This window comes from Myotis nattereri (genome assembly GCF_964212035.1).
Source record: "Myotis nattereri genome assembly, chromosome: 3".
In the NCBI taxonomy this organism is placed as follows: domain Eukaryota; kingdom Metazoa; phylum Chordata; class Mammalia; order Chiroptera; family Vespertilionidae; genus Myotis; species Myotis nattereri.
In genome coordinates this window covers 81,112,992-81,133,710 of record NC_138077.1, presented here as the reverse complement: position 1 = coordinate 81,133,710, position 20,719 = coordinate 81,112,992, and the positions used below count along the sequence as shown (strand labels likewise).

The following is a 20,719-nucleotide window of genomic DNA, read 5'->3' as shown; positions in this document are numbered from 1 at the left end:
AAAGTCATTAGGATTTGAACTGAGACAGTGGTAATAAACATGGAACGAGATAATTTTGAGACTAGAAGGTAAAATTAACTAGACATGATAAATGATTGGATATGAAGGGTAAAGAAGAAATTAGAATCAGGACAATAACGAAGTCCTAATTTGGAGAACAGTGTACACAGGAGTCATAACTTAGCCAGGAAGAAGATACAGATATAGGAACAAGTCTGAAAACAAAGATGATTCATTCACATTGAACAAGCTAAATTTACAAAACCTGGAGCTCAGATAAAAAGTTCTATACTGGCTGGTAGTTCACACAAAAAAGCAGACACACACAGTAAAAAACAAATTAGAATCTTATTGGTACTCTTCCTTTATATTTAAATTTCATTGAACATATAATCTAGCTACTAACCCTTCCTGGTGAGAAAAACTATTCTTTTTATTACTGGATGAAACATTGCAGTTTAGCTGAAAAGGGACAGGGTAAATGAAGGGACTGATGCGATTATCATTTGGAAGAGAGTTGAAGCTGCTTTTCAAAAGAGTCTCAGATCAACCGAAGGACTTGTATGCATGCATATAAGCATAACCAATGGACTTAAGACACTGGCAGGTAGAGGAGGCCAGGGGATTGTTAAGGGCGGGAAAAAAAGGAGACATATGTAATACTCTTTGTAATACTTTAAGCAATAAAACAATAAAAAATAAATAAATAAAAAATCCCAAAAGAGTCTCAGGGAAAAACAATTATAAAACAGGAGGACAGCTTAAGGGAGCCGGGTGACAACATGAAACATAACAATGTGTGCATAATAGGATGCCAGAAGGGGATGAAAGTGAGCAAGGGATAGAGAGTGTGTTTGAAGAAATAATGGCAGAAAACTTCCCCAAACCTGGGGAAAGAAAAAAGTCACACAAATCCAGATGGCAAGAGAGTCCCAAGCAAGAAGAACCCAAAAGGTCTATGGCCAGATGCATTAAAATTAAAATGCCAAAAATTAAAGACAAAGAGAGAATCTTAAAGGCAGTAAGAGAAAAGCAACTTGTTACCTACAAAGGAGCTCCAATAAGGCTGTCAGCTGATTTCTCATCATAAACTCTACAGGCCAGAAGAGACTGGCATGAAGTATTCAAGACAAAGAAAAGCAAGGATCTGAAACCAAGATTACTATATTCAGCAAGGCTATCATTCAAAATAGGTGGAGAAATGAAAAGCTTCCCAGACCAAAAAAAAAAAAAAAAAAAAAAGGAGCTAAAGGAGTTCATCACCACCAAACCAGCACTGCAAGAAATGCTAAAGGGAGAACCAAGATGGTGGCATAGGTAAATGCCTGTACTTGCTGCCTCTCACAACCACTTAAAAATTACAACTGAAGAGGAGAAACTAACATGGCGGCATAGGTAAACACTGGGAAATTGCTGCCTCCCACAACAACTTCAAAAATACAACGAAAATACAAAATGGACATCATCCAGAACTACAGGAAGGCAGGCTGAGTGTAAATTCTACAACTAGAAGGAAAGAGAAAAACACACTGAGAGCCAGAGGAGCTGTGGAAGTAAAGTGCAGAGGTATGGAGGCTCGAGCGCGCGCGCGGAAAGGGCCTGGTACCTGACGACGCGGCTGTCTTTTTGAATCTGGAGGGAGTCACAAGCTCCTGACTGCCCTGAACTCAGGTTCCGGGAAGTCTCTGGGGACCCAGGACTCATATGGGGAGAAACTGGACTGTCTGGCAGCAGGCAGAACTCTGAACTTGAGGGTGGCTTTCCCTCAGAGGTGCTTGCAGCAATTATCGGGACACTGAGACGCGTGGCCCCTTAGGGCAGGGCTGAGGACCAACCATAGCTGCTTGCTCTGCCCTTTGATTCCCTGAGACCCCGCCCCACCCAGGCTGTGGCAGAGGCTTTTGCATATGAATGCCCTGGCCCTTTGCAACCTGAAAATTACCTAACAAATTGCAGCTGGGCCAGACAGACCCAGAACTTCCAAGAGAAGGCCCAAGTCCCCACAGCAGCTTGCATTGTTTCACAGCTGGGCCTCATCAGGGCACCTCCAAACTCCAAAAAAGGAAGGGGAATCTGCAGTTCTCTTTGTAGCTCCTGCTGGGTAACCAGGCAGAGGCTAAATTAGCACCGCCTTAGATCCAAGAGCCAGTGTACCCAGTGGTCAGAGGGGGACCATCCAGATTACAACTCCTCAGATCCATAAGGGACACACTCAGGGCGCAGACTCAGTGAGCACCAAAGCCCCACTGAAGCAAGTCTTGCCCCAGAAGGGTGTCTTCAGCACAGAAGTTCTCCCACTGCCGACACAGCTGATTCTCACTGCCAACTGGCCTGGAGGTCAATTCCTCCCAGTGATCCTACAACAGTAAAGGCATAACTACAACAAGACTGTGCACAAAGCCCACAAGGGGGTGCACCAAGAGTGTCCACCTCAGGTAACGGGGGAGGCTGAGCCACTGGGCCCTACAGGACACCTAGCACACAAAACCACTCTACCAACACAGGGAAGCATAAAAAAAATGCGGAGACAAAGAAACAGGTCACAAATGACAGAAATGGAGGAAAGCAAACAACTGGATATAGAGTTCAAAACCACGTTTATAAGGTTTTTCAAGAATTTTATTGAAACCGCCAATAAATTTAGTGAGACCCTGGAGGATATGAAAAAAGACCAACTGGAAATTAAGCATACACTGACTGAAATAAAGAATAATATACAGAGATCCAACAGCACACAAGAGGATCCCAAGAATCAAGTCAAAGATTTGAAATACGAAGAAACAAAAAATACCCAACCGAAAAAGAAAAAAGATTCCAAAAATATGAATATAGTGTAAGGAGCCTCTGGAACAACTTCAAGCGTACCAACATCAGAATTATAGGGGTGCCAGAAGATGAGAGAGAGCAAGATATTGAAAACCTATTTGAAGAAATAATGACAGAAAACTTCCCCTACCTGGTGAAAGAAATAGACTTACAAGTCCAGGAAGCGCAGAGAACCCCAAACAAAAGGAACCCAAAGAGGACCACAGCAAGACACATCATAATTCAAATGCCAAGAGTAAAAGACAACGAGAGAATCTTAAAAGCAGCAAGAGAAAGACAGTCAGTTATCTACAAGGGAGTACCCATACGACTGTAAGCTGATTTCTCAACAGAAACCACGCAGGCCTGAAGAGAGTGGCAAGAAATATTCAAAGTGATGAATAGCAAGAACCTACAACCAAGATTACTTTATCCAGCAAAGCTATCATTCAGAATAGAAGGTCAGATGAAGAGCTTCACAGATAAGAAAAAGCTAAAGGAGTTCATCACCACCAAACCAGCATTATATGAAATGCTGAAAGGTATTCTTTAAGAAGACGAAGAAGAAAAAGGAACTCTTGCCATTTGCCACAGCATGGATGGAACTGGAGAGTGGATAAATACCACATGATCTCACTCATTTGTGGAATATAATGAACAACATAAACTGATGAACAAGGACTGATCCAGAGATGGAGAGGCATTGATTGGACTGTTGGGCCTTGGAGGGAAGGTAGGGGAGGGTGGGGGTAAGGGGGAAAGATCAACCAAAGGACTTATATGCAAGCATATAGGCCTAACCAATGGACACGGACAACGGAGGGGGGGGGGTGAGGGCATGAGTGTGGGTGGGGTAGGGGGGAACGTGGGGATAAGGACGCATATGTAATATCTTAATCAATAAAAAATATATTAAAAAAATTACAACTGAAATACAGAGCAGCCATCATCCAGAACCATCAAAAAGCTGGCTGAGTGGAAGTACAATAATAATAGAAGTAAAGAAGAAAGCACACAGACTGGTAAGAGGTGTAAAGGCACAGAACGGGCTGGTCTGGCACCTGGGTGTGCAGCTTTTTTAATCGGGAGGGAGACTGCCTCTGCGGAGGCTGCCTGGAGGAGCAGAGAGCCCCAGCCCCACAACAGACCTCCAGCCCACTGTTCCAGAGCTGGGATAGGAAGTCCCTACAGGCAGTAAGAACTATGGACTCTAAAAACCAGTGTGGATTGGGCTGACACACAGGCTGCTGGAGACCCAGCTGATCCTCTTAAAAGGCTGACACTACGAACTGCTTTCACAGGCTCCCAATTCTTCTGAGCTCCAGTGCCGGGTGAGGCTCTGGAGGACCCAGACACACATGGGGGGAAACTGGACTGCCTGGCATCAGGGCAGGAACTGAGGGCAGCTTTCTTCCAGATGGATGTGCTTGCAGCAGTCATTGTTCCAATGCGGAGACCTCCCCAGTGCAGTGCTGACTGACAGCCATTTCTGTTTGCTTTGCTCTGGTGATTCCCTGAGAGCCTATCCCACCCAAGCTGTGTGCAGAAGCTTTTGTATATGAATGGCCTGTCCTTTCTCAGCCTAAAACTTGTCCAACAAGCTGCAGCTGGGTCAGGGAGCCCCAAAGCTATCAATAAAAGGCCCATGACCTGGCACCAGCACCAGCCTGCCTTGCTTCCCACCTGGGCCTTGCATGGACATTTCCAAACCTGATACAAAGAGGAGGATCTGCAGATCTCTCTGTAGCTTCTGCCGGATGGCCCCAGGCAGTGGCTGACTTTGAACCTCTCTGGAGACCTGAGAGCCAGTGTACCCAGTAGTCACTGTGAGAGTATACCAGATTATAACTCTTCACATCCATAAGTGACACACTCAAGGGGCAGACTCAGTGAGCACCAAAGCCCCACTGAAGCAAGTCCTGCTCCATAAGGGTGTCTCCTGCACAGCAGCTCTCCCATTGTAGTCATAGCTGGTCCCCACAGCCTGGAGGTCAATTCCTCCCAGTGACACCAACAATAATCAAGGCTCAACTACAATAAGACTCTGTACACAGCTCACAAAGGGGTGCACCAAGAGTGTCCACCTCAGGTGACTGGGGAATTTGAGCCACTGGGCCCTATTAGACCCCTACTACACAAGGCCACTCTATCAACTCTAGGAGACTTAGCAGATACCCAGTACATAGAAACAAACACAGGGAAGAAGCCAAAATGTGGAGACAAAGAAACATGTCACAATGAAAGAAATGGAAGAAAGCAAAATACTGGATATCGAGTTCAAAACCACAGTTATAAGGTTACTCAAGAATCTTCTAGAGAAAATAAAAAGCTTCTGCACAGCAAAAGAAACCATCAACAAAACAACGAGAAAACCCACTGTGTGGGAAAACATATTTGCCAATGTCATATCTGATAAGGGCCTAATCTCCAAAATCTATAGGGAACACATACAACTTAACAAAAGGAAGATAAACAATCCAATCAAAAAATGGGCAAAGGACCTAAATAGACACCTTTCAAAAGAGGACATTCAGAAAGCCAAGAGACATATGAAAACATGCTCAAAGTCACTATTCATCCGAGAGATGCAAATCAAAACAACAATGAGGTACCATCTCACACCTGTCAGACTGGCTATCATCAACAAATCAACAAACGACAAGTGCTGGAGAGGATGTGGAGAAAAAGGAACACTTGTGCACTGCTGTTGGGAATGCAGACTGGTGCAGCCACTATGGAAGACAGTATGGAGTTTCCTTAAAAAACTGAAAATGGAACTCCCATTTGACCCTGTGATCCCACTTCTAGGAATATATCCCAAGAAACCAGAAACACCAATCAGAAAAGATATATGCACCCCTATGTTCATAGCAGCACAATTCACCATAGCTAAGATCTGGAAACAGCCTAAGTGTCCATCAGTAGATGAATGGATTAGAAAACTGTGGTACATCTACACGATGGAATACTATGCTGCTCTAAAAAGGAAGGAACTCTTACCATTTGCAACGTCATGGATGGAACTGGAGAGCATTATGCTAAGTGAAATAAGCCAGTCAATGAAGGAAACACACCACATGATCTCACTCATTCATGGATAATAGAGACCATTATAAACTTTTGAACAATAATAGATACAGAGGCAGAGCTGCCTCAAACAGATTGTCAAACTGCAGCGGGAAGGCCGGGGAGGGTTGGGGGGCAGGAGGTCGGGGGGTAAGAGATCAACTAAAGGACTTGTATGCATGCATATAAGCATAACCAATGGACATAAGACACTGGGTGATAGGGGAGGCAGGGGGACTGTCTAGGGCGGGGGGATAAAATGGACACATATGTAATACCCTTTGTAATACTTTAAGCAATAAAAAAAAAAAAGAATCTTCTAGAAACCTCCGAGGAACTTAGTGAGACCTTCAAGGATCTTAGTGAGATGCCAAAAAAATGGAAAAGGACCAGTCAGAAATTAAGCATACAGTGACTAAATTAAAGAATAATATACAGGGATTCAACAGTGGACTAGAGGATCCCAAGAATCAAGTCAGTGATTTGAAATATGAGGAAGCAAAAAACACCCAACCAGAAGAGCAAAAAGAAAAAAGAATCCAAAAACATGAAGCTAGTGTAAGGAGCCTCTGGGACAACTTAAGGCGCACCAACATCTGAATTATGGGAGTGAAGGAGGAAGAGAGAGCAAGATACTGAAAACCTATTTGAAGAAATAATGACAGAAAACTTCCCCTACCTGGTGAAAGAAATAGTCTTACAACTCCAGGAAGCACAGAGAACGGCAAACAAGAGGAATCCAAAGAAGACCACACCAAGACATATCATAATTAAAATGCCAAGGGCAAAAGACAAAGAGAGAATCTTTGAAGCAGCAAGAAAAAAAACAGTTACCTACAAGGGAGTGGCCATACGACTGTCAGCTGATATCTCAACAGAAACTATGCAAGCCAGAAGGGAGTGGCACGAAATACTCAAAGTGATGACTAGCAAGAACCTACAACCAAGATTACTCTACCCAGCAAACCTCTACTTTAGAATTGAAGGTCAGATAAAAAGCTTCACAGACAAAAAGCTAAAGGAGTTGATCACCACCAAACCAGTATATGAAACTAGTGGCTCAGTGCACAGAATTTGTGCACATTAAAAGGAGATTAATTAGAGGAAATATTTTAATATTGCTATTTGCCCTTTCTCTATAAAAGAAGTGTCAGAGGTTAAAGAGAATTAGTAAAATGTATATGAAAATCTTCCTCCTGTTAGAGTCTGGGGCACACCACAGGACCCAGAGTCAAGTCCCTGCCCACCCACGTGTACCTCAAAATCGTGCGAGACCCAGGTCCAGGCGGCTCCCCCGCATTGGGCTAGATCCAGACCCGGCCAGTCCCACCCTTGTCAAGCCCCCCTGGGCGGAGGCCACAGCCTGATGTCCTCCGGCCCAGGGTTAGCAGCCTGATGTCCCCTGGCCCAGGTGGTGGGCACGGCCTGAGGTCCTTCTTCAAGCCCTGCCAGTTGGGGGGCACAGCCTCAGGTCCCCTGGCCTAGGGCCAGGGCAGGGGCCGTGGCCCATCAAACCTCACCAGGCAGTGGGGCGTGGCTTGTGGTTCCCCTGGCCTGGCACCAGGGAAGGGGGTGCAGCCTGAGGTGCCCATTAAGCCCTGCCAGGTGGGGGGCGTGACTGGAGGTTCCCCGTTAAGTCCTGCCGGGTGGGGGGCGCTGCCTGAGGTTCCCAGCCTGGCACCAGGGTTGGGGGTGTGGCCTGAGGTCTCCTGTCAAGCCCCATGGGGGCTGGGAAGGGTGCTGCCTCAGGTCCCGGCTGATTGCTCATTAAGGCTCTTTACAGGAACTCGGCCTCCACTTTAGGCGCAACCATCTTGTGTTATGGAAACCCCTGTCTCCACTGTGGCTGCCACCATCTTTGTGGCGGAGTGATGGTCAATTTGCATATTCCCTCTTTATTATAAAGGATGCTGAAGGGTATTCTTTAAGATGAGGAAGAAGAAGAAAAAGGTAAAGATAAAAAATATGAACAACAAAGGGACAACAAATACATATCTATCAACAATTGAATCTAAAAATCAAATGAATAAAAAATCTGATGAACAGAATAAACTGGTGAACGGGATAGAATCAGGGGCATGGAAACAGATTGACAATTCTCAGAGGGAAGGGTGTGTGGGGGGGGAGTGGGAAGAGATTAGTCAAAGATATTATATGCATGTATGCCGTACCTATGGATACAGACAAGAGGGTTGTGAGGGCCTGGGGTGTGGTGGGAACTAGGTGTAGGGGAGCTATGGGGGGAAAAGATGGACATCTGTAATAATCTCAACAATAAAGATTAAAAAGAATAAGAAGAACACTTCCTCTTAACTCTTGTGCTATACTGCTTTTCACTCTAATGACTTTAATTTTTCTATAAGTAAAGTAAGACTTAGACTTTGTTATATATATTTATATGATGTCTGTTTCATTAACCCATTAAGTATTTTACTTATTCTTTACATTTTTCCTAGTGGAATTTGTTCTAATTGAGTGATTTCTAATTGAAAGGTATACTGTGGTAGACATGCTGAGATAATTCCTTGAACCTTCTGATAGCCTCAGAGTTCCTCTAGGGCTCTTGTGCTTTAAAGATACAGATTCTACTGCAGTTTGGTATATAATCTTTTCAAATGGTTTTTGGGTAAATTTTGAAAATTTTCTCTCTATTTGTTCAACTTAGAAGGTCTTATTTCTCTGCCAAAGTTCTTTTTTCATATCTCTTCTGTTCCCTCCCTCCCTCCCTCCCTCTCTTTCTTCCTTTTTTTTAAAAAAAATATTTTATTGATTTTTTACAGAGAGGAAGGGAGAGAGATAGAGAGTTAGAAACATCGATGAGAGAGAAACATCGATCAGCTGCCTCCTGCACATCTCCTACTGGGGATGTGCCCGCAACCCAGGTACATGCCCTTGACCGGAATCGAACCTGGGACCTTTCAGTCCGCAGGCCGATGCTCTATCCACTGAGCCAAACCGGTTCCGGCTCTTTCTTCCTTTTTAAAAATCGATTTCAGAGAGAGGAAGGGAGAGGGACAGAGGGATAGAAACATCAATGATGAGAATCATCGATCGGCTGCCTCCTGCATATCTGCTACTTAGGATCAAGCCCATAACCCAGGCATGTGCCCTGACCGTGACCTCCTGGTTCATGGGTGGATCTCAACCACTGAGTCACACTGGCTGGCTACTTTTTCTTTCTTTAAAAATCTAGCTACCAAACTGTTAGGGTCAGAAATTGAATATTGGGGACAAGCTACAATTATGAGAAATATTAATCATGTTCTGTTAATCATGATGGTTCTGTTCTGATTAGAGAAAGGACATTCTAACCTCACTGAGAGTTGTATGCCCTGGGAATGGGAGTTAACATTGGAATACAGTCCATCCTCCTTCCGAGAACTACCTATCATTATGGAAAGATTTACAACCTTGTGGCAGAAACAATCTAGTCCAGGGGGCACCTGTTCTTTACAACCCCCAGCCCCTATTGTCTGTAATTTAGTCCCAGAGTGCCTAGAGGCTCCCGCCCTCCTGTGACACCACCCTCCCCCAGCCCACATGATTTGTTACTGTTAATCCTGTGCCCACTTTCCCCATACTTGTAATTCCTATTTTCCTACGTGATCTTTGTCCTTCTACCCAATATAAGCAGCTGGCATATGGTGGGGTACACAGCAGATTTTTGTGGATCACCTGCTGCTCTCCCATACTACCCACATTATTGGAATAAACGCTTATATATGATTCAACTTTGTTTCTGCTTAATTGGCTCAGTAGTTATAGGCAGCCCAGACTCCTTGGTTGTCCGGTTATAAAACAATCCTTACAAGAATAGGATGACTTATTATTCAGAAGAGAATCATAATCTTTAAAAATTCTCTTTTCTTGCTGATATTTGTACTTTTTGTTATCGTTGTAGATTCTGTTTAATACGTTGTATAGGACTAATCTTTATGGACAATATCTTACCTATTTGGAGAGACAGCTTTTTTAGGGACTCAATAGTTTAAAACAAATTTAAACATACTGTAGTCAGACATTTAAAAGGGATACTAAACGGTAGCTGACATTTCTTTGATGTGTTTCCTTATATATCCCGAATGTTCTCTTTACTTAAATATTATAGTTTCTGGATATTTTCATTATGAGTCATATTTTAGAATTTGGTAATGATAGAGGATCATCTATACTAATAAAAGCCTAGGTGGCCCTCGTGCCCTCACATCATCACAAGATGGCTGCCCCCATGTCATCACAAGATAGGCACCACAAGATGGTTGCCACAAGATGGCCAGCAGGGGGAGGCAGTTGGGGGCGACCGGGCCAGCAGGGGAGGGCAGTTGGGGGCAACCAGGCTGGCAGGGGAGGGCAGTTGGGGGTGACTGGGCCAGCAGGGAGGGCAGGTGGGGGCGATCGGGTTGGCAGGGGAGCAGTTAGGCATCAATCAGATTGTCAGGGAAGTGGTTAGGAAGTAATTAGGATGGCAGGCAGGTGAGCGGTTAGGAGCCAGCAGTCCTGGATTGTGAGAGGGATGTCTGACTGCTGGTTTAGGGATTGGGCCTAATCTGGTAGTCGGACATCCCCCAAGGGGTCCCAGATTGGAGAGGGTGCAGGCTGGGCTGAGGAACCCCCTGCCCACAGTGCACAAATTTCATGCACCAGGCCTCTAGTAAAGATTTAATTCTTAACATGAATAACCAATTTAGTATATCAGTTTCTCTCATTTCTTTTTTTAAAGGTTAATCATACAGTTTTTCTATAATTAAATCTTTATTGTTCAGATTATTACATTTGTTTCTCTTTTTTCCCCCCATAACTCCCCTCCTCCCAGTTCCCACCCCACCCTCCGCCCTCACTCCCCACCCACTGTCCTCATCCATAGGTGCACGATTTTTGTCCAGTCTCTTCCTGCATCTCCCACACCCCTTTTCCCCCCAAGAATGGTCAGTCCATTCCCTTTCTATGTCTCTGATTCTATTATGATCACCAGATTATTTATTCACTTGATTCTTAGATTCACTTGTTGATAGATGCATATTTGTTGTTCATAATATGTATCTTTACCTTTTTCTTCTTCTTCCTCTTCTTAAAGGTTACCTTTCAGTATTTCATATAATACTGGTTTGGTGGTGATGAACTCCTTTAGCTTTTCCTTATCTGTGAAGCTCTTTATCTGACCTTCCGTTTTGAATGATAGCTTTGCTGGATAAAGTAATCTTGGTTGTAGGTTCTTGGTATTCATCACTTTGAATATTTCTTGTCATTCCCTTCTGGCCTGCAAAGTTTCTGTTGAGAAATCAGCTGACAGTCGTATGTGTACTCCCTTGTAGGTAACTGAGTTTCTTTCTCTTGCTGCTCTTAAGAGTCTCTCTTTGTCTTTTGCTCTTGGCATTTGAATTATGATGTGTCTTGGTGTGGTCCTCTTTGGATTCCTTTTGTTTGGGGTTCTCTGCGTTTCCTGGACTTGTAAGTCTATTTCTTTCACCAGGTAGGGGAAGTTTTCTGTCATTATTTCTTCAAATAGGTTTTCAATATCTTGCTCTCTCTCATCTTCTGGCACCCCTATAATTCTGATGTTGGTACGCTTGAAGCTGTCCCAGAGGCTCCTTACACTATCTTTGTATTTTTGGATTCTTTTTTCATTTTGCTTTTCCGGTTGGGTGTTTTTAGCTTCTTCGCATTTCAAATCATTGACCTGATTCTTGCGCTCCTCTGGTCTGCTGTTGGGAGTCTGTATACTATTTGTTATTTCAGTCCGTGTATGTTTAATTTCTAGTTGGTTCTTTATCATAACATCGAGGGTCTCATTAGATTTGTTGAGTATCTCAATAACTTTATCGGCGGCTTCTAGACAGTTCTTGAGAGACCTTAAAAGTGTGGTTCTGAACTGAATATCCTCCATTGACAGTTTTGTCCTGTTTCTTTGTCTCCGCATTTTTTATGCTTTCTTGGTGCACCCCCTAGTGGTCTTTGTGTGCAGTCCTCCTGTAGTTAAGCCTTGATTGTTATAGTTAATACTAGGGGGATTTGACCTCCAGGCCAGCTGGCTGTGAGAATCAGCTGTGTCTGCAGTGGGAACACTTCTGTCCTCTAGGGAGGTGCTAATCTAGCCTTTGCCTGAGGCTATCTGGCAAATGGCTCTGCGCAGGGCTTGGGCGGGGCGGGTGGGTCGCTCAGGCTAGGGATCAACAGGGTGGGCCGGAGAGAGCAGTTATGGCGGCTCTCAGTTCCGTCCCTAGGGGCGCTGCCTCACAGAGTCCCAGCAACCGCTGCAAACCTCGGAGAGAAAGCTGCCTTCGAGTTCTGACTGAAGCCAGATAGTCCCGCTTCTCCCGTTTGAGTCTGGATCCCTAGAGACTCGCCCGGATCTGGAGCTCAGAATCTGAGACTCCCTCCCGATTGAAAGCACCAACCGCGCCCTCCGCCGCCAGCCCGCTCCGCGCGCAGTCCGCACCTGAGTATTTCACTTCAGCACTGCGCCTCCTCTGAGTCTGGGTATGATATTCTCTTTCCTCCTAGTTGTAGAATTTCCACTCAGCCAGCCTTCCTGTAGTTCTGGTTGATGTCCGTTCCGTCTTTTAGGTGTATTTTGAATTGGTTGTTCAAGGCAGCAATCTCCGGCGTTAACTTATGCCGCCATCTTGGTTCTCCTCTCTTATTTCTTAAAGTACAGTTTTATTTACACTATAATATGTATCTAGAAAAGGATAGGTCTAACCTGAATAAAATTTTTTCTGCTAATATCCTTGTATTTTTCCTAAAGTATTGAGAACCATAGTTGAATTTTCTTGTTTTTAATACATTTTTATTGATTTCAGAGAGGAAGGGAGAGGGTGGGAAGAAAGGAGGGGGAAAATGAGGAGAAGGAGGTGGAGGGGATGGGGGAGAGAGAGAGAAAGAGAGAGAGAGAGAGAGAGAAACATCAATGATGAGAGAGAATCATTGATCTGCTGTTTCCTGCACACCCCCCCACTTGGGATCGAGTCTGCAACCCAACATGTCCTTTTGACCGGAATTGAACCCAGAACCCTTCAGTCCTCAGGCTGATGCTTTGTCCACTGAGCCAAACCAGCGAGGCGAGTGTCCTTTAACAATTCAATTATAGCAATTTCTAGTGTGAGGTCAGGTAAAATAAATCTTGAGACTCCTTACTGGTCCTATATTGTCCCTGTTCCCATTTCAAATCCAGTTGTTTAAGGAGGGTTTTATCAGGCATCAGATATATAAACCAGACAATAATAAATGGGATCCTTAGAGATTTAATCATGCAAGGAGGTAGGAAAATGTCTCTGCCCTCCCCTCCTCACTGTAAGTGTTATTTAGCTGACAGACTTATTTTCCCTTATTTTTTCACTTAAACTGTGAGTTCAGTGTGTTGTACTATTTACTATGTCTGTTTTTAGATCATATATAGAACTTAATTATTGTAATACTTTTTTTTTGATGGAAATAAGTTCTCTTGAAGTATTTATTGATAGAAAAGCTTAGTTATCTGAATCCTTTGGCATGTTAGTATTGTGGATACAGACAGTGTAATCAAATAAAATAAAAATCTAAAAAACAATAGGCTCAGATTCTTCTACTAGGAAGAGTTACTTATACAGGGCAAGTACTTAAATTTTCTGAGCTTTCAGTTCTTCATGTTTGAAATAAAGAGAAAATCAAATTATTTTAAAGTTCTCCTGAGATCTGAAATTCTATTTTGTTTTGAACATTGTGAAAAGAACATAGTGCCTCTATGTAGCAAAAATAGAGTACCTCTGTAAGTACTATCTATCTACATTAATAAAAGAGAAGGATGCAATTTGACCATACCTTCATGATGCCCACCAGCCAATCCGGAATTAGTATGCAAATTAACCCAACAAAGATGGCGGGTTAATTTGTATATGCAGGTGCTGAGCGGCCGGGGGCAGGGTGGGTCGCTTGCATAGTCCATGGCGATGATGCAGGCGTTCTGCACTGCCCCAGTCGCTCCGGGCCTCTGGGCAGCGTGGGAAGGCAGAAAGGCGGCTCCAGCCGGAGCGAAGGTGGTGCCGGCAGCCAGGGGCAGGAAGGCCCATTTTTGAACGAATCTGCATGCATCAGACCTCTAGTCTACACTAATAAAAGACAAAGATGCTAATTTACCATACCTTCGCTTCGCTCAAGCCACGCCCACCAGCCAGTCAGAGCAACTATATGCAAATTAACCCAACCAAGATGGCGGAGGGCAGCCACGGAGCTGGAGCAAGCAGTAGGCTTGGTTGCCCTGAAGATTGAGGAAGCCAAGCTTCCCGCCTGCCTTGGCTGGCTGTGGCCTCTGCAAAAGGCAACAAAGTTTCAATTATAGAAGGTAAATAAATCCCAGATATCTGCTTCCAGCCAGCCTCCACTGGGAGCTTGGGTGGCTGGGGGCCATGGCCAGCCTGCAAACAGCCATCAGCCCCTCACCCAGGCTGGCCAGTGACCCCAGCAGGGACCCCCATCCTGAAGGGGCTGTAGCCAGCCTGCAAACAGCCATCAGCCACTCACCCAGGCTGGCCAGGCACCTCAGCAGGAACCCCCTCCCTGGAGGGGGTGTGTCCAGCCTGAAAACGGCCCTCAGCCCCTCACCCAGGCTGGCCAGGCACCCCAGCGGGTCCCCCACCGTCATCCGGGACACCCTTCAGGGCAAACCAGCCGGCCCCCACCCGTGCACCAGGCCTCTGTCCTATATAATAAAAGGGTAATATGCAAATTGACCCTAACAGCAGAGCGACTGGGAATCACTGGTCACTATGACACACACTGACCACCAGGCGGCAGACGCTCAATGCAGGAGCTGCCCCCTGGTGGTCACTGTGCTCCCACAGGGGGAGCTCTGCTCAGCCACAAGCCAGGCTGACGGTTGCCAGTACAGCGGTGGTGGTGGTAGCCTCTCCCGCCTCAGCAGTGCTAAGGATGTCCAACTGCAGCTAGGTCTGCTCCCCCCTGGCAAGTGGACATTCCCCGAGGGCTGCCGGGCTTCCAGAGGGATGTCTGACTGCCAGCTTAGGCCCAATCACTTGGTTAGCGGGCCTAAGCCAGCAAGTTGTCATTCCCCGAGGGGTCCCAGACTCGAGAGGGCACAGGCTGGGCTGAGGGATCCTCCCAAGTGCACAAATTTTTGTGCATCGGGCCTCTAGTATATATATAAAATAGAGAAATATGCTAATTAATCGGGACGCCATAAGGAGTTGACTGGACAGGAGGTTGTGTGTGCAGCATAGGGGGGTGGGGCGGCAGGGGCAGGGCCTGATCAGCAGTGGCTGCCGCTGCTTCAAGGGCTGGAGAGGGAGGCAGGGCTGGACCAGAGGCTGGGTGGTGCCGAATCGCGCATTGGGCTCCTAGTAGCAAATGTAATAAAGTCTGCAGAAGGTCACATTTTTAACTTAAAAGTACTTTGACCTTTCCAAGTATTAATGTGTTGTCTCTCACAAAGGATCATTAAAGTGCGGCTAATGACATATTCATAACAGTGATATTAAAACTTAAAAAATACAGTAATAGAAACTAAAAAATTGTAATAATTTTGTTTGGGCCAGTCAGTTGAGTGCCAAATAGTAGCCTTGACGGTATCAGTGTAGTGTGGCAAAGTACATCAATTGTTCATAAAACAACTGGCTAACCAAGAAAAGATTATATTCTGTTTAAGAAGACACCGGGGTTACATAGTACATTTGATATGAACCCCTCCAATTAAAAAAATTTTAAAGCTTTAAAAATACACTTTAAATAAAAATACACTTTAATTTTCTAAATGTTTACTGTTTTCTTGATGCTATTATATAGACTCTATATATTGCCATTAGTATATGTGCTGTTTTATTTATGGCCTCGATCATTATCATAGTTGCAATCTGAATGGTGTCTTTCTTGTTGGATTTAGCATTTGTCATTTGCCAATTACGAGTATATAATTTCTTTTCAAGGACCTTTATGTTTAGTGAAAAGAATAATGATTTCTTGAATTGGTTTGTAGTAATGTGGTTTTTTTTTAAAGGTAAGATTCCATATATAGACATATACATATATATATATATTTGTACTTATATTTATATTTATATTTGATTTTTTAATTGATTTTAGAGAAGAGAGGAAGGGAGAGGGAGAAAGGCAAACATTGATCTGTTGCTTCCTGCACCACCCTGACCAGGGATCAACCCACAACCTGGGTATGTACTCTAATAGGGAATAGAATTGGCGAACTTTTGGTGCATGAGATGGCACTCAGACTGAGCCACACCAGCAAGGGCCTGTATTTTTAATAATGACTGGAAAAGAGAAAGAAAGCATTTTTTGAGAAAAATTGTTTAAAATTTTAAGCACCCCAATAGCAGCCAATATAACAGTTAAAGCCATTGTAGTGGTAGGGTAATCTATGCCAGTTAATAAGACACAAGTACTTCTAGAAACAAACAAGAAAAAGAGTGTGTTCATCCACAATTTTTAGTATTTACAGGTTAATTTCTAGGGTGGTATAGTTCTTATAGCTCGCTGTGTTAAGATGAAAATGTTTGAAAATTCAACCTCTTGGAATAAATTTGTTACCGCAGACTTCAGTACAGAACAGTGTTTGTTATTTTGTGTGACAGGATACCCAGAGTTATATTGACGAATGTCCTGGGAACGGAGTTAGGAAGAAAATACATAAAGACCTCTCCTGTAACTGAGGCCACTTTGGGTGATACAGACAACTTGCAATCAGAGCAGCTTTCTTCATCATCTGATGGCAGCCTAGAATCTTGTCAAAATCTAAATCCTCACAAGAGCTTCTTTTTAAATGAAAGGTATGTTTAGTGATAACTTTACTCAACACAAATATTATTCTCTTGAGCCCTCCTCTATTCTTCCCCAACAGATATGCTATTACTAAATGTGAGGCAAATGTGCTCTGATGGCTAGTATGACTTTTCTCTCCTAGTGGCTGGAACCAACTCTCCATGCATGGCTAATAACCAGTTTAAAAAACAATCAGGTATTCCACTTGTGTTTTGGAAAAATGGATACAGACTCTTTAATGAGAATTTAGTTAAATATTTTAGTATTTCAGTTAATTTGTCTGGTGTAATTAAAATCCATTCCCCTGACATCTGTGTATTCCTCCTCCTTCCCTGTCCTATTCATTCATCTGTCAGCTTGTTCTTCCATCCCTCCATATTGCCATATTTACTGCTTTTATATCCAGATTCTAGAACTGTACCTGGCACTTAGTGCTTAGTAAGTATCTGTTGAATGAATGGCTGAATGCATTTCTCACAAAAATGGTTTGAGATAGCTGAATTCCATTAATAAAAGTGTCTTACTATGCCAATAAGAGAAATGGAAATATGAAGTTGCTTTTGTTTTAAGTTCTAGAAGAGTGGGGATTGTAAATAAGAAAAAAAGCATGGGAAAAAGTTAGGGGATGTCAATTAGCAGATACTAATAGACCTTCAACTTTTACTTTATCATGAACTTCTCGTTTTACTTTTCTGCTTTCAGCCAGTACAATAAATAGTTTTGATCTGAATGAAAATTACTGATCCAGTCTTATTTCCCCATTCCCCCTCTGCCCCTGAACCACCCAGATGTAACTTCTGGCTTATATTTCTCTCTTTTTTAAAAAATAATTTTTTATTGATTTCAGAGGTGAAGGGAGAGAGAGATAGAAGCATCAATGATGAGAGAGAATCATTGATCGGCTGCCTCCTGCATGCTCCCCCACTGGGACCACGCCCGCAACCCAAGCATGTGCCCTTGACCAGAATTGAACCTGGGACCCTTCAGTCCGCAGGCTGATGCTCTATCCACTGAGCCAAACCAGCTAGGGCTTGTATTTGTGTTCTAAGCCTAATTACATTAAAGAGTATTTATAGTTGCTTCATTAAAGATCTGCAACAAATTTCTTACATTTTTAACACATTTTATTTTTATAAACTCACTTCATTTCTTATGAACTTAAAAATTTTATGAATTTTTCTCCTTTTGGAAGATATTTTATGTTTTCACTGAGGTTCTACTTAGTGAATTATCAATGACAATTTTAACTTTATACTTTAGTAGATCTCTTTCTGAATTTGCTGGGAAAATAATGAGTTTCAGTGGTATTATCTAGTTCCTAATAAATTTGATGTATAATTAGAGATTATTAGAAGTACATTTATAATTTTATACTGTTGGTGTTTATTTCTGCCTTCTCTACTGGACCATGAGCTCCTTAAGGAGAGATACCATGTCTTATTTGCACTTACACCCAGTGGTTAGCTCAATACATTTTAATTTTGTGCACTTGGGTTAATGTTTATGTCATTTAACCTTGAACTTTGGTTTTCTGAGTTGTAAAAACAAATAATTTTGAATGCCTTTTCTACCTCACAAGATTGTTTATTATCTCTTTTAAATTTCACATGTGAGAATCGTATCCTATATAATAAAAGAGAAATATGCAAATTAGCACCCCTCGGCTACACTTAAGCCACGCCCACCAGCCAATGAGGTGTGAGTATGCAAATTAACCCGACAAATATGGTGCGTAATTTGCACACACAGAGCAGAGTGGGAGAGCCGGCAGCTTGGGGGTCATGGCTCCCTAGGTCACTGGACGGAAAGCAGAGCAGGAGAGCTGGAGGCTTGGTGGGAAGTGGCTCTCTGGTCAGGAAAACACAGAACGCGGGGAGCACCAGGAATGCTTGGAATCGTAGTTCTGGTGGCAGACAGCTCTCGTAGACACTAGAGCAGCGGTTCTCAACCTGTGGGGTCGTGACCCCTTTGGGAGTTGAACAACCCTTTCATAGGGGTCGCCTAAGACCATCGGAAAACATATATAATTACAGATTGCTTTTGGGATTAATCACTATGCTTTAATTATGTTTAATTTATAACAATGAAAATACATCCTGCGTATCAGATATTTACATTACGATTCATAACAGTAGCAAAATTACAGTTATGAAGTAGTAATGAAAATAATTTTATGGTTGGGGGTCACCACAACATGAGGAACTGTATTAAAGGGTTGCGGCATTAGGAAGGTTGAGAACCACTGCACTAGAGCAAAGTGAGCCTGGAATACTGTTGTGGTGGGGGATGGAGGGAAAGCAAAGGTGAGAGACATAAGTAAAATCAGAGTGTCTAGGAAAAATTAAAGGGAAGATATCCTAAAACTTCCAGGAAATCTCCACCGATGGAGCAAAGAAAAAAAATGCCTCTATTATTCTGTGAGCAACAAACCAAACTGGTTTGGGGGGTCTCAGTCAATTCGCTCATATGATTGCAAAGGCAGACAGAAACTCCCAGTTGGAGAGGGCTCCCAGATTGGAGAGGGTGCAGGTCTGGCTGAGGGAAGCCCCCTCCACGTCCCCACCCCCAGTGCACGAATCTTCGTGCACTGGGCCCCTAGTGTGTGTGTGTGTGTGTGTGTGTGTGTATGTGTGTGTATATACATATGTGTGTGTGTGTATATATATATATATATATATATACTAGGGGCCCGGTGCACGAAATTCATGCACTGTGTGTGTGTGTGTGTGTGTGTGTGTGTGTGTGTGTGTGGAGTGTCCCTCAGCCCAGCCTGCCCCCTCTCACATACTGGGAGCCCTCAGGCGTTGACCCCAGCCCAGGCCTGACGCCTCTGACAGAGGCGTCAGGCCTGGGCTGGGGGCAGAACCAGTGATGGGGGGAAATGAGGGTCCCCTGCTGGGCGGGAGAGCGGGTTGGGGGCGAGTCGCCCTGCCGGCCCGCGTGATCGGGTCCCGGGCGACCACCGGCACTCACGCCCCCAACCCGCTCTCCCGGGTTGAGGGCGTGAGTGCAGGCAGACGCTGCAGCCGCCCCGCCGGCTCGCGTCCTGGTTTGCCGGCCGGATCGGGTCCCGGGCGACCGCTGGCACTCACGCCCCCAACCCACTCTCGCGGGTTGGCGGCGTGAGTGTGGGAGGACGCTGCAGCCACCCTGCTGGCCCCGCGTGATCGCGTCCTGGGCGACCACCGGCACTCACGCCCCCAACCCGCTCTCCCGGGTTGAGGGCGTGAGTGCAGGCAGACCCCGCAGCCGCCCTGCCGGCTCGCGTCTGGGTTTGCCGGCCGGATCGGGTCCCGGGTGACTGCTGGCACTCATGCCCCCTACCGGCTCTCTGATGGCGCTGTACCATCCTGCCTGCAATATGCAAATTAGCCGCCATCTTTTTTGGCGGTTAACTGCCAATCTTAGTTGGCAGTTAATTTGCAGATCTCACTGATTAGCCAATGAAAAAGGTACTGGTCATACGCCAATTACCATTTTTCTCTTATATTAGTATAGGATATAAAGTTTATATGTACATGTATATATATATATACACACATACATATATATGTATGTGTGTGTATATATATGTTGTTATAACTGAAGGCTTATCTAAGACTTATATGATTTGAGTTTCATGGTAATAGTTCAGCATAAGTACTAAGATATGTAACCATAAGTAGTCAAGTGATTAAAATCATTTGATCTGGCTCTACCAAAGCATTAGGGTTGATTTAATCATAGTGATTACTTATTATGTACTGTTACCATGGAATTCAAATGACATCAACACACATTCATGCTAATTGTGAGGATTCTATGAAACTATTATATTAAATCTATACTTTTCAAGCTTTATACCAATTTGGGGTTAAGGTTTAATAATAATAGGTCTAAAATTTCTGGCTGTTCCTAAAATCTATAAAATAAGAACTCTAGCTCTCCTCAAGTTCTTTCTAAATAGTTGTGATCAACAAAAATTTGCTGCCACCAAGCTAATGTCAATAGAAGCCCCCAATATGGGATATGGAAAGAGAAGAAAGTTTATTCAAGCGAACAATTTGCAAACTGGGGAAAGGCAACCTACCTTGGAAACCAAAAG

General features: G+C 44.0%; 1 protein-coding gene across 1 annotated transcript in view; it reads left to right on the top strand.

The window, feature by feature from the left end:
* The window catches only part of SENP7 (SUMO specific peptidase 7), a 181,560-nt gene that overhangs the window by 75,208 nt on the left and 85,633 nt on the right, over positions 1-20,719 (top strand). Inside the window, exon 6 of the mRNA XM_081086738.1 lies at positions 16,449-16,643. Coding sequence (XP_080942864.1) covers positions 16,449-16,643 — 195 coding nt within the window. The remainder of the gene's footprint in view (positions 1-16,448; positions 16,644-20,719) is intronic.